The sequence below is a fragment of the Cricetulus griseus genome, chromosome 4 (assembly GCF_003668045.3).
Source record: "Cricetulus griseus strain 17A/GY chromosome 4, alternate assembly CriGri-PICRH-1.0, whole genome shotgun sequence".
NCBI lineage: Eukaryota > Metazoa > Chordata > Mammalia > Rodentia > Cricetidae > Cricetulus > Cricetulus griseus.
In genome coordinates this window covers 103,254,971-103,273,126 of record NC_048597.1, presented here as the reverse complement: position 1 = coordinate 103,273,126, position 18,156 = coordinate 103,254,971, and the positions used below count along the sequence as shown (strand labels likewise).

The 18,156-nt window shown below is 49.9% G+C and overlaps 1 protein-coding gene and 1 long non-coding RNA gene across 2 annotated transcripts; one reads left to right on the top strand and one right to left on the bottom strand.

Annotated features, from left to right (window-relative positions):
* Positions 1–60: 60 nt before the first annotated feature.
* Positions 61–3,196, top strand: LOC118238659. Its single transcript, XR_004769520.1, has 2 exons — positions 61–200; positions 2,466–3,196. It is a non-coding gene; the product is annotated as an uncharacterized LOC118238659 (long non-coding RNA).
* Lrrc43 (leucine rich repeat containing 43) lies at positions 89–16,578 on the bottom strand. Its single transcript, XM_035443316.1, has 12 exons — positions 16,207–16,578; positions 13,304–13,564; positions 11,597–11,707; positions 8,557–8,696; positions 6,227–6,465; positions 5,476–5,690; positions 4,614–4,936; positions 2,714–2,855; positions 2,401–2,511; positions 2,127–2,294; positions 1,792–1,825; positions 89–225 (listed from the first exon to the last, which is right to left on the bottom strand). The coding sequence occupies exons 1-12, from the start codon at positions 16,549–16,551 to the stop codon at positions 101–103; spliced, it is 2,214 nt and encodes a 737-aa protein (XP_035299207.1). The 5' UTR covers positions 16,552–16,578; the 3' UTR covers positions 89–100.
* Positions 16,579–18,156: the final 1,578 nt, after the last annotated feature.

Sequence of the window (18,156 nt, the reverse complement as noted above, 5' to 3'; positions counted from 1 at the left end):
CCCCCAACCCCAACCCCAACCCCATCCCCGCGGCCCCCGGCCGCCGGCCAGACAGACAACCAAGCTCCAGCCGCAGAACATCCTTTACTCTCCCGGCTAGTCAAATCAGACTGAGGAATGCTTCCTCCACCGAGCGGTACTGAAGCATCTGGATCTGGATCTCCACAGTCAGGGGCTCCGGCTGATACGTGCTTTCCAAGGTTTGAATCGCCGTTTTTGACCTTTCTAAGAAAATAAAAGTGCAAGCAAATAGTCCCAAGGGACATATGGTCTGCAGGTCTCCCCAATCCTGGACGTGCACACCTCCCTCATCCTGAAACTTCAAGCCCTGTTCTCCGTTTAGAAAAACTTCAAGCCTGGCATGGTGGTGCCAGCCTGGGAGGGACAGGCAGGAGGATTGAGAGTTTCAGATTACCCTCAGCTACCTGAGTTTAAGGCTAGCCTTGGCTACATGAAACTGTCTCAAGAAGTAAACAAGAGGCTGGGCCCTGGTGGCCTATGCCTTTAATCGTAGCACTGGGGAGGCAGAGGCAGGTGGGTTTCTGTGAGTTTGTGGCCAACCTGGTCTACAAAGAGAGTTCTGGGATAGCCAGGACTAAGTGAGACCTCCTCAAAAACAAAACAAAACACTCTACAATTTTTTTTTCTCTTTCATAGAGTTCTTGGAAGCAAACCTAGGGCCACCAAAGCGCTCCACGAATTGAGCTACATCCTCAGTCTCTTTTTTTCTTCCCGACAGTGTTTCTCTGTGTAGCCCTGGCTGTTCTGGAACTAGCTTTGTAGACCAGTGTGGCCTGGAACTCAGAGACCCCCTGCCTCTGCTTCCTGAGTGCAGGGATTAAAGGTCTTTGCCACCACTGCCCTAATCTCAGTGTCTTTTCTTCTTTTTCTTTCTTTTAAATTATTTATATATTTACTTTGTGCATGGGCCGTGGCTTGAAAGTGGATGTCAGAGGGACAAGTGGGTGGGGAGATGGAACTCAGGTTTTTAGGCTTAGCAGTAAAAACACCTAATTTCTTTTGCAACTCAAAAAGCTGGGTCTTATTCAATGATTTCAAGAGATGCAATTGAACTTATTCTTTATTACAGCTAACGTTCAAGGCCTTACTGATCTCTTGCGGAAGCTGAGTTCCTCAAAGACCGGGAATGGGGCTTGAAGTTTCAGGATGAGGGAGGTGCACGTCCAGGGCTGGGGAGACCTGCAGCCCGTATGTCCCTGGGGACTCATTTGCTTGCACTTTTATTTTCTTAGAAAAGTCAAACTAAAGACACCTAATGCTTAAAAATTAATCTCTAAGTACTTTAATGGTGCCCCACTAATTGTGAATTCAAGGCTAGCCTGATCTACATAGTGAGTCCCAGCCTGGTCAGGGAGACAGAACCCTGACTCAACAACAATAACAACAAAAACTCTCAAATCTAACACATAGGAAACTGAGGCAGGGGAATCCTGAGGTAAACAAAAGAAGAAAGAAGGGGATGGATGGGGAAGGTGAAGGAAGGAAGCTAAAAACTCCAACATAAGACAGATCCAGCTGAGAACTGCAGGTTTTCACAGAGTATAGGCCTGGGAAAGCAGGGTTGAGCCAGGAAGACGCAACGGAGCCCAGTTCCCACCCCAATGCCCTTCCCAGCACATCATCCTGCAGCTGGCAGCCATGCTTCAGCGGCTATCCGGACAATTCTAGAGTGGCTTCTGAGCAGGATGGAAGTCACTTTCAGTCCCCTTATTCTTGTGGTTCTTAGCCTCAGTCCCCACCCTGGCCTCTGTGGCCACTGGTGGTACTTACCTTTTTTGGGAACTTTCTTTGTCTTCTTTGAATCCTGAAAGAACCACAAAGCCAGGGGCTTGCTGGAACTGATGGCAGCCCAGAGGCTGACTCTGGAGGATACCCACCCCTCCCTGGGCTTGGATTCATCCAGGAACTGGGTGCTCCTGCTGAGGGAGGTGGTTGACCTGGGCCATCAAAGGTGTGCTGCAGCCTTGACACACAACCAGGGCCCCTCCACGGGCCCCTGTCACCACCCACGACCGCACCCTATCCCTGCCTGGCCCAGCAAGCCATCCATAAAGAAGAAAGAGGGAGGCAGAGACGAAAAGGCAAGACCAAGGGTCCTTCAGTACCCTGGCATAAGTCAGCTTGTCAGAATCAGGGGTGCGGACCACCCCAAAATTACACACAGTGGTCACTGCTGGCTCCCCTGCCAGCAAGGGTTCCAGGAACACCGGGCCGCTACCCAGCACACGCAGCACGGGTGGGTCCCGGCGAAGCTCCTTGGGAATCTCCCTTTTCTTCTTGAGTCCCTTTTTATCCTGTGGCCACAAGCACAGGTGTGAGCAGGACTGGGCCACACTCCCTTCCCTGCCCTGAGATGACCCAAGCAGGCCCTGCAGTTACCTTGGCAGCCACTGCCTTTTGTTTATTTCTTTTCTTCTTCTTGTCTCCTTTCCCCTTCTTGCCAGACATGGGACTCTCGACAGGAGTTGGCATCACAGGCCAGGAGAGGGTCTAGAGGACAAGATCTAGGCTGAGGTGAGCAGGGGAGGCTGGTTACTGGGGCCCCAGCCCACCTTGTCCTTTCTGAAAAGGCCCTGAGAGGTAATGAAGGAGGGAGCAGGGATATGACAACATGATAACAAAAAGATCACTGGAAAGGATGTGGACACAACTCTCCAGCCAATGAGAGGCTAGAGCCCACTGCTCTGCCCACCTTCTCCTCTACGATAGTCACAGTGGTCCCTGCCAGCAGGAAGGCCTTGACCCGCACCAGCTCCTTGAGGATGTGCTTCATCTCATAGTTGCAAGGGATGACATCAGACCAGGGCTTTCGGACAGTGCTGAAGAGGACTGTCCTTGGGAATGAGAGACACATGGTGTAATTGTTAGGGGCTGTGCTGGCAACCTGGGGCAAGGCTGCCAAGGGATGCCCAAGAAGACAGCAAACAGCCACAAAGTGTGAAGGCCAAGACCCTGGGCAGAAGAACCAAAAGGCCAGGAAGAAACATTGGCAAAGGGGAGACAAATGACTGAGCTGACAATTCCTTCTGGGCATGCTCAGTGTGGAACAGCTGTTACCCACCAGCTGGAATCAATAAAGGTTTTTGTTTGGTTTTGGTTTTGAAAGAAAGTTCCACTCTGTAGTCCTGGCTTGCCTGGAACTCACTAAATAGCTCACGCTGGTCTCAAACTTGAAGTAATCCCCCTGTCTCTGCTTCCTAAATGCTAGAATTGTAGGTCTGTACCACTATGCTCAACTCCCAAGTTTAAAAAAACATCAGCAAGGTGGAAAAACATCATAAACACAAGTCATTACAAACTGATACTTTAATGGCAATGAGAGTTCTCTTGGGTCGTGTGGTAGGGCATGACATATCAAATGTGGAAAAGCCAGAATTCCAAAGACATGCACAAAGCTCTGCAGACACTGAAACTTGGGTCCCTCCCAGCACCACAGATAAACCCAACAACGCTTAGAAGCTAACCTCTCACATCCCAGGAAAGCAAAGCTGATGAAAGGTCAAAGCACCAGGAGTCAGAGTTCAGCCACATTGTGTTTAAATAGCTACATTGTTCCCTGCATTCTTACCAAAGCCAGCTGGAAATTTATCACTCAATACTTACAAAGGTGTAGGTGTGTGCCTGCCTGCCTGCCTGCGTGCGGGCGTGCCTGCGTGCGTGCGTGCGTGCGTGCGTGCGTGCGTGCGTGCGTGCGTGCGTGTACATGCTCATGTGTGTGTGTGTGTGTGTGTGTGTGTGTTTACACATGCTCATGCATGAAAATTGGGTTGACTAGGCAACAAAAACATGGTTGTTAGGCCTGGTGGTACCTGGAATTTGAGCTACTCAGCGAGGACCCCAAGTTCAAGGTTGGCCTAGGAAACTTAGTGAGTGTTCGTATCTAAGCACAGAGTAAAACAAGGGCTGGGGCTCTGCCATAGAACACTTGTCCAGGAGGTTAGGCTCATTGCTTCAGCCTCTAGTACTGCAAACAAAACAAAGAACCTATTGCCTTGAAGCGAGTGCCTTGCTACATTTTATATGAACACATCCCAGATGGATTGAAAAGCTAAAAGGAGTTGGAGACATAGCTCAGAGATTGCCAGCTGCTGCTTATAGAAGACCCAGGTTCAGTTCCCAGCATGCACATGGCAGTTTACAACCAGCTATAATTCCAGTTCCAGAGGATCCTGAACCTTCTGGACTCCTCCGGCAACAGACGCATAGGCAGTACACTCATGTTTGTTCAGGAAAAACACACATATAAAGAAAATAAGCATGTTTGATTTGGGGTCTTTTGTTTTTTAAAATTAATGGCTGTAAGAATCAGATTCCAATAGCTGAGATGGAAGCTGTATTGACAGGAGAGTCAATCTTTTGGAGAGTTTTGTCCTCTACCCTCAGGTGCCTGGAGCTAGTTGTACTGAGTGGGAAGTTAGGGCTCCAGAAAAGGGTCTGGACTAAGCCCAAAGCTACCACTAGCTCACAGCTACAGGCTAACTAATGAGAAGACAGCCTTGGTGGCTCTTTGTGGCTCAGCTGCAAGGGCAGCTCTGGCTGTGGCAACCACGGATGCTCCGCCTACCCCCAGCCACCTTGCCTTCTCCTCCTACCCTGGGGATGGACAGAGTCGTGTATCAATGCGTGGCCGCAGCTTGGACAGTTCTTCTGAAGAGCTAATCGATTGTGGCAGGGGCTCCGAGTGGATGGAAATGGTTGTCTCTGACTCCTCCATATCTGTTATCCCAGACTCTATCCCAGACTCCTCGTCCATCTCCTCAGCTAAAAACTCAGCCATCTCCTTGGACATGCCCTCGGGAGACTCTGGAATCCCCTGGCGGACACCACGGCGGGTCAGGCGAGACTGTCCGTGCTGGGTCCCTGGATGGTCCTCCAACAGATCCTGTTGGTCCTCCTCATGAACCTCCTCATCTAACTGCTCCATGCTGGAGGCGGGCTGGGCAATCTGCTGGCAAGGACAAACACACCTCAGACTATTATTCCTGTGAGTGTCCGTTGACATCAGCAAATGTGGTGCCGGAGATGGAGTGCAAGGTCTCATGCAGGCTGAGCCACACCCCAGCCCTTCACAAACTAAAAGCATGACCCGACACACAAACTTAGGAGGCAGAAACAAAGGCCATGGGGACAAAGATGACACACTTCTCTGCCCCTGTGGTGTTCTTGGGTTTGCCTGAGATGCAGAGGTCGGGCAGGAGACATTGTGAAAATTCCAGAGTGGGACCAGGGACAACTGGCATGAGGGTAAAATTTTGCTCTGCTTCCTCAGGTGTCACAGGGACAGGACATGAGCATGGCTGAGACTCACCCTGCCTGGGAGAGGGGCTATCAGGCTGAAACCAGGACCCTGCATGGAGGGGGATGTGATTCTGTGTGGAAGATTTTTTGGGGGGCCCTAAAAAGCTGTTCTGTGTGCACACAAAAGCCTGAAGGCCCTAGATAGGCGGGACACACCTCAGCCAGATCACTTTCAGGTTGTGTCTCCCTCATCCTGTTGCGGAACGCATTCCCTTCATTGTCTTCATCTTCCACAAAGTCATAGGTCACATAATAGCTGTAGCTGATGAAAGGGCCCTCAGGTCCTGGCTCTGGGTCCAAGACAGAGGAGTCCATAGCCCCCCTGACATTTCCAATGGTTACCACAAACTGTGCCTCATGTGCCAACAGGTCTGCAAGAAGTAACAGCAAGGCTGAGAGACTGGGGCTGGGTTAGGGAAAGCAAAGGCATATGCCTGGCGACCTCCCCACCCCCCAGAGTTAGAGGCATAAGTCTGGCAACCTCCCCACCCCCCAGATTTAGAGTGGCATCTCCGCCAAGTTCAATGGGAGTGAGGTAGGGATAAACCTTATTTGCCTATTTGCCAAATGGGGTGCCAAGAGGTGCTCAGCAGAGACAGTTCTGAGAGATGGAGAGGTGGAGAACACCAGCTACCTCAGCTGATACCTGTGACTGTAGGTACTACTGCCACCATCACACCACCGGGATGACAAAGGGCTCTGATGCACCTTGTGTCAGGAGCCACAAGGGGGTGATGTCTGGCCACCACAGAAACAAGAGCCAGGAAGAACAGAGCTGGCCCCAAGTCCCAACCACATCATCTCACACAGAGAAAGCCCAAGTGAGGTACTTAATGTACCTGACCAGGGTCAGGGTCAAATGGAGAGCTGCAGGCAAAGCAGAGGCCAGGATGTGTGATGCACCTACCACCATGAACGCTGAGTCCCCGGAACTGGTGCTTCTCGCTGGGAGACACGATGACGTCGTCCAGCACACAGAGGTGTGCCAGGCTGTCCACAGTAAAGCCTCGGTAGTAAGGCACCAGGGCCAGTGGGTTCCCCTGCAGTATCAGCAGCCTCAGTTGCCGCAAGGTGCTGAGACCTGTTATCATGCTCTGCAGGTCTGTCAAGTCATTGAAGCCCAGGTCCAAGGAGACGAGTTTGGGCCTGGAAGGTTGGCCAAGATGCTGGTTAGGGACCTGAGTGAGAGCAGGAAAGCACTCTGGGCCGCATACCTTTTGTCTGGACCCAGATTAGCTCCTTTCTCTTCCAGAGCAGATTGTGTTCATGGACTCCCAGAGCCCTTCTCACCTCACTTCCATCTGGACTTCCCTCTCCATTAAATTATCAGCCTAGTGTCATGCCTCTAGAATGTTCTTCACAGATCCCCACTGACAAACATGCTGGAAACTGCTGCAGGGGGTTAGGTAAGGGAGAAGGGTGAGTATGGGGACCTGGAAGGAGGGTGCACCAGGCTGTGGCATCCAGAGAGACTGAGCTGGAAAAATCTGTCTTCAAAGCAATAATGGCAGAGGCCACAGGGATTGCTCCTGCTCACTTTCTAGGGGATATGAGAGAAGAAGAACAAATATGTTAGTATGAGCAAATGAGACAGATTGGCGGGCAAAGATGAAGCCAAGGTATCCAGTAGAGATGAAGACAGGAGCAGGTAGAGGTCTGCCCCACGCCACAAACCACAGAGCAAGCTGACCGAGGCCGGAGGCCAAGGAAGCACCAGGGAACATTGTCACACCAACTGTCATGGTCACCCCAGTGCTTTCTCACAGGCTGATCTCCTCTGTCTCCCCTCTACCCATGGCCTGTTCTACTATGATGGTTATTGGCCAGTCCCTGGAAAATGGCAAGAGGAACAATATAGGGGATCATCACAAGCCTTGCACAATGTCACCCTTCCTCAAGAGAACTAGGGAGAAATGGATTCCCAGGAAAGAGCTCCCTTTTAAAAGTGAAAAATGGGTTTCATGCAAGCTTTTTGTGAAACCCAGAATTGGCATTAAGCCCAAGGTCATGATACATATTTTGAATCAAAAAGCCAGATACAGCAGGGCGGTGGTGGCATATGCCTTTAACCCCAGCACTCGGGAGGCAGAGGCAGGCAGATAGTTCTCTGGGAGGTTAAGACCAGCCTGGTCTACAAGAGCTAGTTCCAGGACAGCCTCCAAAGCCACAGAGAAACCTTGTCTCAAAAAATAAAACAAGACAAAACAAAAAGCCAGACACTTGCCCTCAGCTGATGGCATGAACCTAAACTGGCTGTCCCAGGAAGATCAAGTACATGGTTTCCTATCTGTGTTGTTTGCTGAAGGCAGCAGACAATGGAAGGAAGGGGTCCCAGTGAGCCTACAACTATGCAGACTGGATGAGAGCAGCAGAGAAGGGAGGAAGCCTGAGGCCAGACAGAGAGGGCCTTCCCTTTCCATGGCACCTTCCATCCCAAGGAGGGAATGGTTAGACCATCCTTAAGATACCGGGGTGGGGTGAAGGAGGGGGATTGGGCGTTTACCATATCTTCAGATACGCATTGAGTTTGATGCAAGCCTGGGCTACACTAGATCCTGTCTTCAAAAGAAAGGGGTGAGGGGAAGGGAAGGGGAAACAGAAGGGGTAGGGGGCAGTACAAAACTCCACGTATGGAAATACCCACAGGAGTTAAAACCCTGAGGCTTCTCACAGGGCCATCTTTCTGTGCCTGTGAAGGCCTTTTATAAATGGCATCTGACCTCTTCACACTTCTCCTATCCCGAATTTGAAATTTTCCACTGTTATTCCACCAAGGAGACATAAAATGGGGGTGGGGAGTGGGGGGAGTGCCCTGCACATGCTCTAATGGATGTTCAGCTACAATGGAGCACCCAAGAGTTGTCTCTAGACAGTGGTCCTCAGCTTGGAGTGGTTTACCCCATAGAAGACTTTGGGCTCTGCCTGGAGAGATTTTTGATTTCCACAAGGAAGGGCAGGGAGAGGTAGAGACCCAGCAGCTGCAGGCCAGAGTGCTGCACAGAGCTAAGCTGAGGACCCTGTTATAAGTATGGATTTCACTCATGGCCACCAGCCCCTGTCATCCTTGTCACTCCCGGACTTCAGTGGGACATTGTGACTGAGTGAGATAAAATCCGAGTGTGGGTTTAGCAGCCATGTATAAGTCACAGAACACACAAAACTGAGTCCTTCAGGGCCCAGTCACTCACACCTCTGTCTCAACAGCTCTCCCTCCATCCATCGGGGCTCCCAAATTACCAGTTGTTGGAGGTGACATACAGACTCTCCAGAGAACCCAGCAGTTTGTTTTGGCCTAGCCCCAGGTGCTGCAGGTTGGGGGGTGCAGGTGAGCACAGACACTCCATACTGGTGATCAAGTTGCCATACAGCTCCAGCACCTGAGAAAGGACAGGCCAGCCATGACTGCAGGGGTTTGTCTCCCTTACCGGGCTCCTAATGCTGCCCTGGGAAACTCAGCAGAAGGGAGTCTGGGTGCCAACTTGCTTTAAAAAATACAGTAAGAAGCTGGGGTGTAGCTCGGTTGGTGGAGACCTTACCTAGCATGTGCAGGACCCTGGTGCTATCTCTAGCTCTGAGTAACCCAGCATGATGGTGTGCTCCTGTAACCCAGTATCTGAGAGGGGGAGGCAGGAGGATAGAGTTCAAGACTGTTGGGCGTTGGTGGCACACGCCTTTAGTCCCAGCACTTGGGAGGCAGAGGCAAGTGGATCTCTGTGAGTTCCAGACCAGCCTGGTCTCCAGAGCAAGTGCTAGGACAGCCTCAAAAGCCACAGAGAAACCCTGTCTCACCCACCCTCCATCCCCCACAAAAAAGAGTTCAAGACTGCCAGACAGTGGTGGCACATTTCTTTAATCCCAGCACTGGGGAGGCAGAGGCAGGAGGATCTCTGTGAATTCGAGGCCAGCTTGGTCTACAGAGTGAGTTCCAGGATAGCCAAAGCTACACAGAGAAACCCTGATTTCAACCCCTCCCCCAAAAGAGTCAAGACTCTTAGTACTTAGTGAGTTTGAGTCTAGGCTAGAGTACATAAGACCCTGTCTCAAAAAACAGGCGGGGTTGGGAGGGAACTAGTAAAAGCATTTGGTGTGCAAGTCAGATGACCAGAGTTCTCAAATCCCAAGATGGAAGGAGAGAAACAACTGTAAAGTTCTTCCCTGACCTTACACATGCACCAAGGCACAAAATAATAAAACTGAAAACATAAAAACTAACATAGGAAGAGTACTATAACCCAGTACTCAGGGCCCAGAAACAGAAGGCTCTGACTTCCTGCCTAGCTTGGGCTACACAGCAAATTCCAAGTCAGCCTGGACTACACAGCAACACCTTGTCTCAAGAGAGAAAGGAAATGGGGGTAGGGGGACAGGAAGAACCCACTGTAGCAGAAGGGAAGGTTGTTTACAGTTTAGAAGGGGAGGTGGTAGGGAGTGGTGGGGATCAGACGAGTACAGTCTAGAATCTTTTGCTTGTTTGTTTTTGTTTTTCCAAGACAGGATTTCTCTGTGTAGCTTTGATTATCCTAGAACTTGATCTGGAGACCACTGGCCTTGAACTCATACCCTAGCACTTTCTTAGCCCATAGGAATATACAGGGATGGGGTGGGCCAAAGAATAAAATCTGCTTTAGCAGCATTCCTTCTTGCCTAAGGTCCATCTGGTACTGTCTTGAGCACGGGCTGGGGACAAGGCACTAAGACCGCTATTCTCAGTGGTGCCACTTTGATATGCTTAGCTGAAGACTCAGGATAAAGTCTGGTCTACCCTTTGAATATGCTTTGTGTATATAAGTTAGTTTTATCTGTTTTGTGTGTATACATTAGTGTGTGTGTGTGTGTGTGTGTTTGTGTGCATAGGTCAGAAGACAGCCTCAGCTTCCTCAAAAGCTATTTCCCATGTTTTTTGAGGTGGTCTCCCACTGACCTGGAACTTACTATACAGACAGGCTGGGGGCTAGACAGTCTCAATGATCCCTGACATTAACACTGACATTAAAATCACACCCCACATTTTTCATATGGGTTCTGGGGCCCCAACTCAAGTCTTCATGCTTGCAAAGCATCCCTTTACTGACAGCTATCTCCCTAATACTCATCTATTGTTTTAACATGTCAAATTTTTATCATGTAAATTTGCCTGCCAAGTATACAATCCACAGGCTTTCACTACATTCATAATGCCAGCTACCATCTCCACCTCAAACAGATATCTGAAAGAAACACAAGCAAACAAAAAGCCCACTAAGCAGTAAGTTCTCCTGGTCCTTCCGAGCCGGAGACCTCTGCTGGCTTTTTGTTTCTGTGGACTTTTCACTTCCACATATTTCATTAAGTGCCATTATACCTCTCTCTCTCTCTCTCTCTCTCTCTCTCTCTCTCTCTCTCTCTCGGGACTGGAGAGATGGCTCAGCAGTTAAGGGCACTGGCTGCTCTTCCAGAGAACCCGGTTCAACTCCCAGAACCCACAAGGTAGCTCACAACTGTTTGTAACTACAGTTCCAGGGGATCCAACACCCTCACACAGAAGGCAAAACACCAATGTACATAAAAATACAAATAAATAATCTTAAAAAAAAATCTCTCTTCCCATTCCATATAGAGGAATACTCCCTGAGCCAAGACACAGATGGGTGGGCCTACGCCCTATCCCAAAGGATACGAAAGACTCTGATGACACCCTATGGAAGGCCTCACCATCCAGGGGAGCAGAAAAGATATGTGACAGATAAGGTTTTAGTGGGGGTGGGGGTGGATAGGGGAGGACGGGTGGGAGAAGGGAAATGTGATTGTCATGTAAAACAATCCTGTTTCTAATTCAAATAAAAAAAGTTGGAAAAAAATTAAGAAACTATGCCAAAAAAAATCTCTCTTTAAAAATCTGGCTTTTTTCATCTAGCGTGATATTTTTCTAGGTGACTATCAATGCCCTTCCTTTTTTATCAATGAACAATGTTCCATTGGACGGAGAGACCACATTTGTTTATCTGTTCATCGGGTCACAGGTAGCATTCCCACTTCTAGCTGTTGTGACTTGCAGGGCTAGTGAATAAGAACTGCCCTGAGGCCTTCCTTTGGCTCTTGTGGGCACGCACGCACCGTGGAAGAGAGGGACTGCAGAGTCCAGTAGGATTCTGTACCTTTTGGAGTAACATGACCTATGTTGTATAAGCCTGGGGCTGAGTCTCAGCACACAGCCACCCTAGCCAGAGCAGTGCAGGACAGGTTGGGGGGGGACCTCGGAGCTGCTGGCTCTGAGACCCCACACAGACAGAACCTGTACCTTCAGTGTCGGGGGCAGGTTGTTAGCATCAATTTCCTCAATTTTATTGGCACTCAGAATCAACTCCTCCAGCTTCAGAAATTTCAAGAGGTCTTTGTCCACCAGACTCACCTGGAAGAAAGGAAATAGAGGACTCTGGCGAGCCAGGTAGCACATGACACCAGGGCAGTGTCAGCTGTGTTAGCCCACTGTTCTGGGGCTGTGACCAAACACCACCACAAAGCCACTTAAGAAAGAGTTTGTTTTGGCTTTTGGCTGCCGAGGGCTAGATGTTCCTAGTGGACAGGAAGGCCTGGCTGCAGGAGCAGGAAGCTGAGTGATCACATGGCAACCACATGCAGGAAGCAGAAAGAACAAGGAAGTGAGAGGAAGCTTCAGACAGACCCTCAGTGATTGACTTCCTTCAGCAAGACTGCACCTCCCAAAGGCTCCAATGCCTCTCACAAGAACTGGGGAACAAGTGTCCAGACCCCTGACACCTGTGGGGGACATCTCTCCCGGTTGAAGCTCTGCAACGGCTCATTCATTCTGAGTTAAGCCCCAGCTCTACCAACTTCCCAATCTTTTCCCCCAGCACAGTTCTGAGAGTTTAAGGGGCTCTTGCAGCCCAACCCCGACTCTAAAAGCAGACTTTTGATCTCCAGGCCAATGTCCTATGTCCTTCCTATGTTGGATCAGGGGACTCTTGGGAAAATAAGAATCCTTTTGTCTACCACAGTCCAAGGGACCAGCCACTGGGGTAATTCCATCTTGCTGCAAGCTGCCATTTAGCTGTTCTTTAGGCCAAGCAAGACATCCTTCCCCTGGTGGGACAGTGTCTCCTGAGACCAGCAGAGGTCCTGGAGCACACATAAACATTGGTTGGCATGGTCTAGTTTTGTCTGCACCTTGCAGTCACCTCTACTGCTTTAGTTCTGTGTGGTACTGAGAAATCAGGCATGCAAAAACCCTTCTGTGAACTCAGAGCCAAACAAAACAGGATTTTGGTAAATGGAAGAATGGAAGGATGTAGGGAGGCGTGGGTAGGGAGGGGATGTTTGCATCCCTCGCTTCTGTAAGCAGCTCAATAAACACACTATGCTCATCAACATGAACTTCAGTGAGTCATTCTTAGGGCTGTTGGCACATCCTGTTGAATTTTACATCTTCCCAAGAAAATCATACAATAGTTGGCCTTCCTGGTCTTCCAGAACTACTGTGGATCAGATGGAGCAGGGGCTACCAGCTGCCTCATCACCCTACCCATGAATCCCAGTTTCCTGTGGCCTCAAGGACATCAGAAGCCCTTCCAGGCTGAGGTTCCCTTTCCTAAGTGACCAAATCTCCTAGTATGCCCAGGAGTAGGGGGTTTCCCCAGGACTCAGAAAGTCCCAGACAAAATGGTCTAAGTGGGTCACAGGAGAAGGAAGGAAGGACTCAGGGAGGCTCGTCATCCTTGCCATTTCAAAAGCAGACTGGCTTGATGTTAGCCAGCCTTCTCCAGGCCCTCTCTTCACACTTCAAAGTAAAAAGAAACAGTGTGGTCCCTTGAAAGGTCTTTACTAGGAGGGCCCACTGCAGAGTGTGCAAGGAGTCAGCCAAAGAGGATGCAGGACGGAGCTTCTCTGGACTCTCCTGCTGCCGAGGGAGAGTTCTAAGACAGGGTTCCCCGCACCCGCTCCCTCCCGAGGCTGCCCTCCCTTTCCAGTGCTCACACCCAGTGCTCACCCCCTTGTCCACAACCCGCAGGGACCTGAAGTACGAGTAGAAGAAAGTGTCTTTGATCATGAGTGGGTTCTGGATGGCCAGTTCTCTCAGGAACCGGTCCTCAGCACTGGAGTCCTTCAGCAAAGCCCAAGGAGAGTGCTCGCTTCGCACCAGGCCCAGCAGCGCCTCCACACTCTCCTCTCCAACACTAACGGTCTCCTCCTCCTTGGGCACCAAGTTCCTCCAGGTTCGACATGTTTTAGGAAGAAAGCGTGACTTATTCTGCAGAGGGAGAGATGGAAGCTTTCTCACACTGACTTACCGTATTGTGCCTGGGTGTGGTCATGTGTTCACCACTGCAAGTGCATATGGGACTCTGTAGAAGTCAGGGTTTTCTGGAGGAACAGAATTTATAGACTATGAAACCATACATCCACTTGGGATTAAAGGGGACTTATTAGAATGGCCTACAGGCTGTGGTCCAGCTAGTCCAACAATGGCTGTCTACCAATGGAAGGTCCAAGAATCCAACAGAAATTCAGACCACAAGGCTGGATGTCTCAACTCATCTTCAGTATATGCCAGAATCCCAAAGGAGTAGGCTCTAATGTCGGTGAAGGAGTGGACTTGCCAGGGAGAAGAGCAAGCAGGCAAACAGAGCAAGCTTCCTTCTTCCATGTTCTTTAAGTGGGCTGCCACCTGAAGGTGTGGCCCAGATAAATGTGGATCTTCCCACCTCAAAAGATCCTTTAAAAATGGGTCTTCTAGTCGGGCATTGGTGGCTCACGCCTTTAATCCCAGCACTCAGGAGGCAGAGGTAGGCGGATCTCTGTGAGTTCGAGGCCAGCCTGGTCTCCAGAGCAAGTGCCAGGATAGGCTCCAAAGCTACACAGAGAAACCCTGTCTCGAAAAACCAAAAAGTGGGTCTTCTAGCCAGGTGATGGTAGTGCACACTTTTAATCCTGGCACTCAGGAGGCAGACACAGGCAAAGATCTGTGAGTTCCAGGCCAGCCTGGTCTATAAAATGAGTTCCAGGACAGCCAGGGCTACACAGAGAAACCCTGTCTAAAAAAAAAAACAAAAGAACAAAAACCAAACAAACAAACAAACAAAAAAAAAGTGGCCCTTTTCACTTTAGATGACTTTAAGGGAAAAACTCCCTCACAGATGAACCCAGCTACCTGGATTTTTAGTTAATTCTATATGTAACCAAGAATAGCCATCACGGTATCAAAGAACAATCTGCAGGAGCTGCTGGTCTCCTGCTACCATGTGGTCCCCAGGGCTGAGGGTTGACAGGAAGAACTTTACCCCTGAGCCATTGCTCTGCTCCTGGTTGTCTGAGACAGGGTCTTAAGAAGACCATGCTGGATTTGAACTCAAGCAGATGGTTACCTTGAACCCCTTGAGCCTCCTGCTTCTACCTCCCAAGCTGAGGGACTACAGGCATGCACCCCTGCACTAGGTGTGATGAGATATAGGTGCTCAAACTCAGGGCTTTGTGAATGCCAGAAAAATACTCTATTGACTGAGCTATGTTCCTGGCACACGGTAATTATTTGTGGGGGCAGAGCTTTGCTGTGTAGCCTAGGCTGGCCTTGAACTCTCAGTCCTCCAGCCCTAGCCTCCCAAGTGCTAAGATTACCTATGTGTGCCAGCAAGACACAAAATAGTTCAAATACCAGTTTCCTGTTTTCACTTCACTCTGGAGTTGGGAACTTTGAATGTGCAAAACAGAATAGATTTCAGGGCTGGAGAAGTGGCTCAGTGGTTAAGAGTACTTGCCGCTCTTTCAGAAGACCCAAGTTCAGTTCCTGGTACCCATGCCAGGCAGCTCACAAGCACCTGTAATCCCAACTTCAGGAGATCCAATTCAGTCTTTCAGCCTGAGAGTTCCAGTCCTAACATGCGCATGCCCACACAGAGACACACGATTAAAAATATTGTGATGAATAAAAGGAGATTTCATGTTTGACACAGCACTTGATACAAGTGTGTACAGGAGGCTTGGTGGGCAGTCTGGGAACCTGAGAATTCACTGAGGGAAGGCTTTCTGAAGAGGTGGCAAGGTGAAAGGTGAAACTTGAACTTTGGTGAGTAAAAGATGAGTCGCTCCTCAGAATCTACCGCCTCCAGGCAATGGTTGAAACATGGCTCTTGGGATTTTCTGGGCTTGTTTTATTTGGTTTGGTTTGGTGCTGGCATTCTGAGCAGGGTGAGTACACAAGATGAAGTAACAGGGAAAGGACCTTCCTGCCCTGCTGGACCAGAGTTTTTTCCCCCAGCTGTGCTGACTATGCCCTTGGCTTTTCCCTTCAGTCTCTTCTCAGCCTGGAAGAGGGCAGAGATCATGTAGCAAGCACCCTAGGGGTCCCAAGTCCAGCACAGATACAGGAGGAAAGGGGGCAAGGATGGAGGGGGGGAAGACCCATCCCACCGGATCCCCAGAAAGGGGAAAGCTAGCTCCCTAGCCCCAGAGCATGGTGTGGGGCATTTTCTCTGCATCTTCTCATGAGGGGTTGTAGAGCAAACTGTTGGAGACCAAAGCTCTTCACGCTGGCATCTGGAGCCTGGCCAGCCAGGTGTTCTAAGCTAGCATGAGGCCAAAGGTCAGCTTGATGTGCTGGGTCAGTCCATTCTGGGTCGGTGCCCCCATGGCAAGGTGGACACTTGGTCCCTCAACTCCTTCAGTGTTCCAGGCCCCTCAGTTCATCCCAACTCCCAAATCAGCCAATGCCAAATGACCACATCCCAACCTCCCCTCAGGCCTCAAACTTGTATCTGAGCATGCCCTGACCCCCAAAGCAGCTAGGTAGCACTTACTCGGGCCTACTCCTTGCGGCTACTCTGGCCCAGTCCCAGGTCCACCCTTGCTGGATCCTTCTCCCCTCTGGCCCCGACCCCCGGCGTGGGGAGCACGCACCCAGCTCCCGGTGCCACACGGAAATTCACGCAGACACAGCTTCCGCAGGTGCTCACGCACGGCGGTGCTCAATGTCACGGGTGTGCCCTCGGTCTTCCAGTCGCTCGAGCTTGAGTCTCTGCTCGCCATGCTGCCTGAAAAAGGCTCGTTGCTAAGCAAGCTCCAGACGCGTGACCCTGGGTAACGGAAGAGCAGGTGGAAGCCATGTTTCCCAGCAACAAAGACCCCAGCTGAGCTCCTACCAGGGCAGAGGCACCTTGCAACAGCAGGTGGTGGGCGCCTCTTAGGGGATTCTTTCCCTCCTCCCAAATATTGGCTGTGGAAAGTGCTAACTGTTGTCCCCATTCGGTGGATCTAAAAAGGAAAAATCAGTCCAAGGTTAGACATTCTAGGACTCCAATAAGGAGATCCCAGTGTGGTTCTCCCTATCTATCCGTGAACCATTTGAGCACAGACCCATTTTAGACTCATCCAATCTTATCTTTCCATCCCCCGAAGTACCTCCACATAATAGGGGCTCTCCGACTGTGGTCTCTGAAATTATTGGGATTAGATGACTAATTCAGAAATGCAACATCTTTGTTGAGGTATGATTTGTGTACCCTAAAACCCAAAGTGCACAATTCTGTGATTTCTGGTATATTCATAGCGCAACTGTAATCTACTTTTTACCACTGTGATCTAGTCATTTTCTCTCAAGTTACAAACCAATGAAGCAAAAGGACATTCTACCATTTGCTCAGCCAGTGGCAAACAGTGATTCACTTTGGGTATCTATGCATTTGTTGGCTTATTCCAAAAGTGGAATCACATGCAAGATGTTTTTTATGTCTTTTTTTTTTTTTTTTTTTTTTTTTTTTTTTTATTTGCGATGTTTTTCAAGATTCATCCATGGAGCCCAGGCTGATTTCAAACTCACTGGGTAGCAGAGGAGGACCCTGACCCGATCCTTCCACCCTTCCTCCTGAGTCCCAGGGCTACAAAACATGTTCCGTCATGCCTGGCTTCATAACCTGTTTATTGTGCATCAGGCTTCACTACAGTCTTTTAAAAATATAGCTAGTGTGTGAGTGAGTGTTTTGCCCGCTTGTAAGTGTGTGTACTACATGCAAACCTGGTGCCTACAGAGCCAGAAGAGGGTGTTGGATCCCTTGGGACTGGAGTCACAGACAGTTGCGAGCTGCCATGTCAGTCCTGGGAACTGAACCTGGGTCCTCGGGAAGAGCAGCCTGTGCTCATAACTGCTGAACCATCTCCCCACTCCCCCAGTTAGTGGTTTTAAGTTGCAATTAAAAGCAAGTAACAAATAACTACATGTAAATATCTGGAGAGCTTACTTAGATCTCCCCTTGGCTTCAGGATGTGGTCAGCCCTGGAGAGTCCGGTGACCTTAAGACACGCCCCTGCTGTCCCCACCCCCACTTTCCAGTCCTTGTCTTCTCTCCCATCCATGCTTCGTGACAATGCAATCTGCTCTCGCTTTTTCCGCCATGCTACGGGGAGACTTCTACCCCAGCAACTTATTCAAAGTTCCTTCACAAAACTCCTGTGCCCTCAAGTTTACAGACCTACAGACTCTGCCTAGGCTTATCTTCTGGTCCTTTCCATGGCTTGAAAACCACTTCTCAACTTGTTCCACACAGCTCCCTTTCATCCCTTCTTGGGTGTGTCTTCTTGAATTGTACACCAAGTCACCTTCCCCTTTGTTTGTTTGCTTTTCTTTTCTTCTGCTGATGGCTTATGTCCCAAGACTCTACAGGTGACTGTCACCTCTTCTGGTGGTTATCTGCCATAGACTTGCAGTTGTGTCAAACATAACAAACCGGTGGCTTCCAGATGGGCATTTCCAGCTCCATCACCTCAGTGTCAGGATGGATTAGTTACGTCCCTAACACCCCAATGCTCCAAGTTCTTGTGCATCACTGCCCGAAACCTATAAGTTGCCCTCAA

What these genes read in the sequence shown, in the direction of transcription:
- Lrrc43 (XM_035443316.1), bottom strand. Translation starts at nt 16,551, where the DNA reads ATGGGGACAACAGTTAGCACTTTCCACAGCCAATATTTGGGAGGAGGG. An exon ending in TGCGGGTTGTGGACAAGGGG is followed by an intron (nt 11,708 to 13,303) that starts GTGAGCACTGGG and finishes CCTTTCTTCCAG; the next exon opens with GTGAGTCTGGTGGACAAAGA. An exon ending in TATGTCACCTCCAACAACTG is followed by an intron (nt 6,466 to 8,556) that starts GTAATTTGGGAG and finishes CCAACCTTCCAG; the next exon opens with GCCCAAACTCGTCTCCTTGG.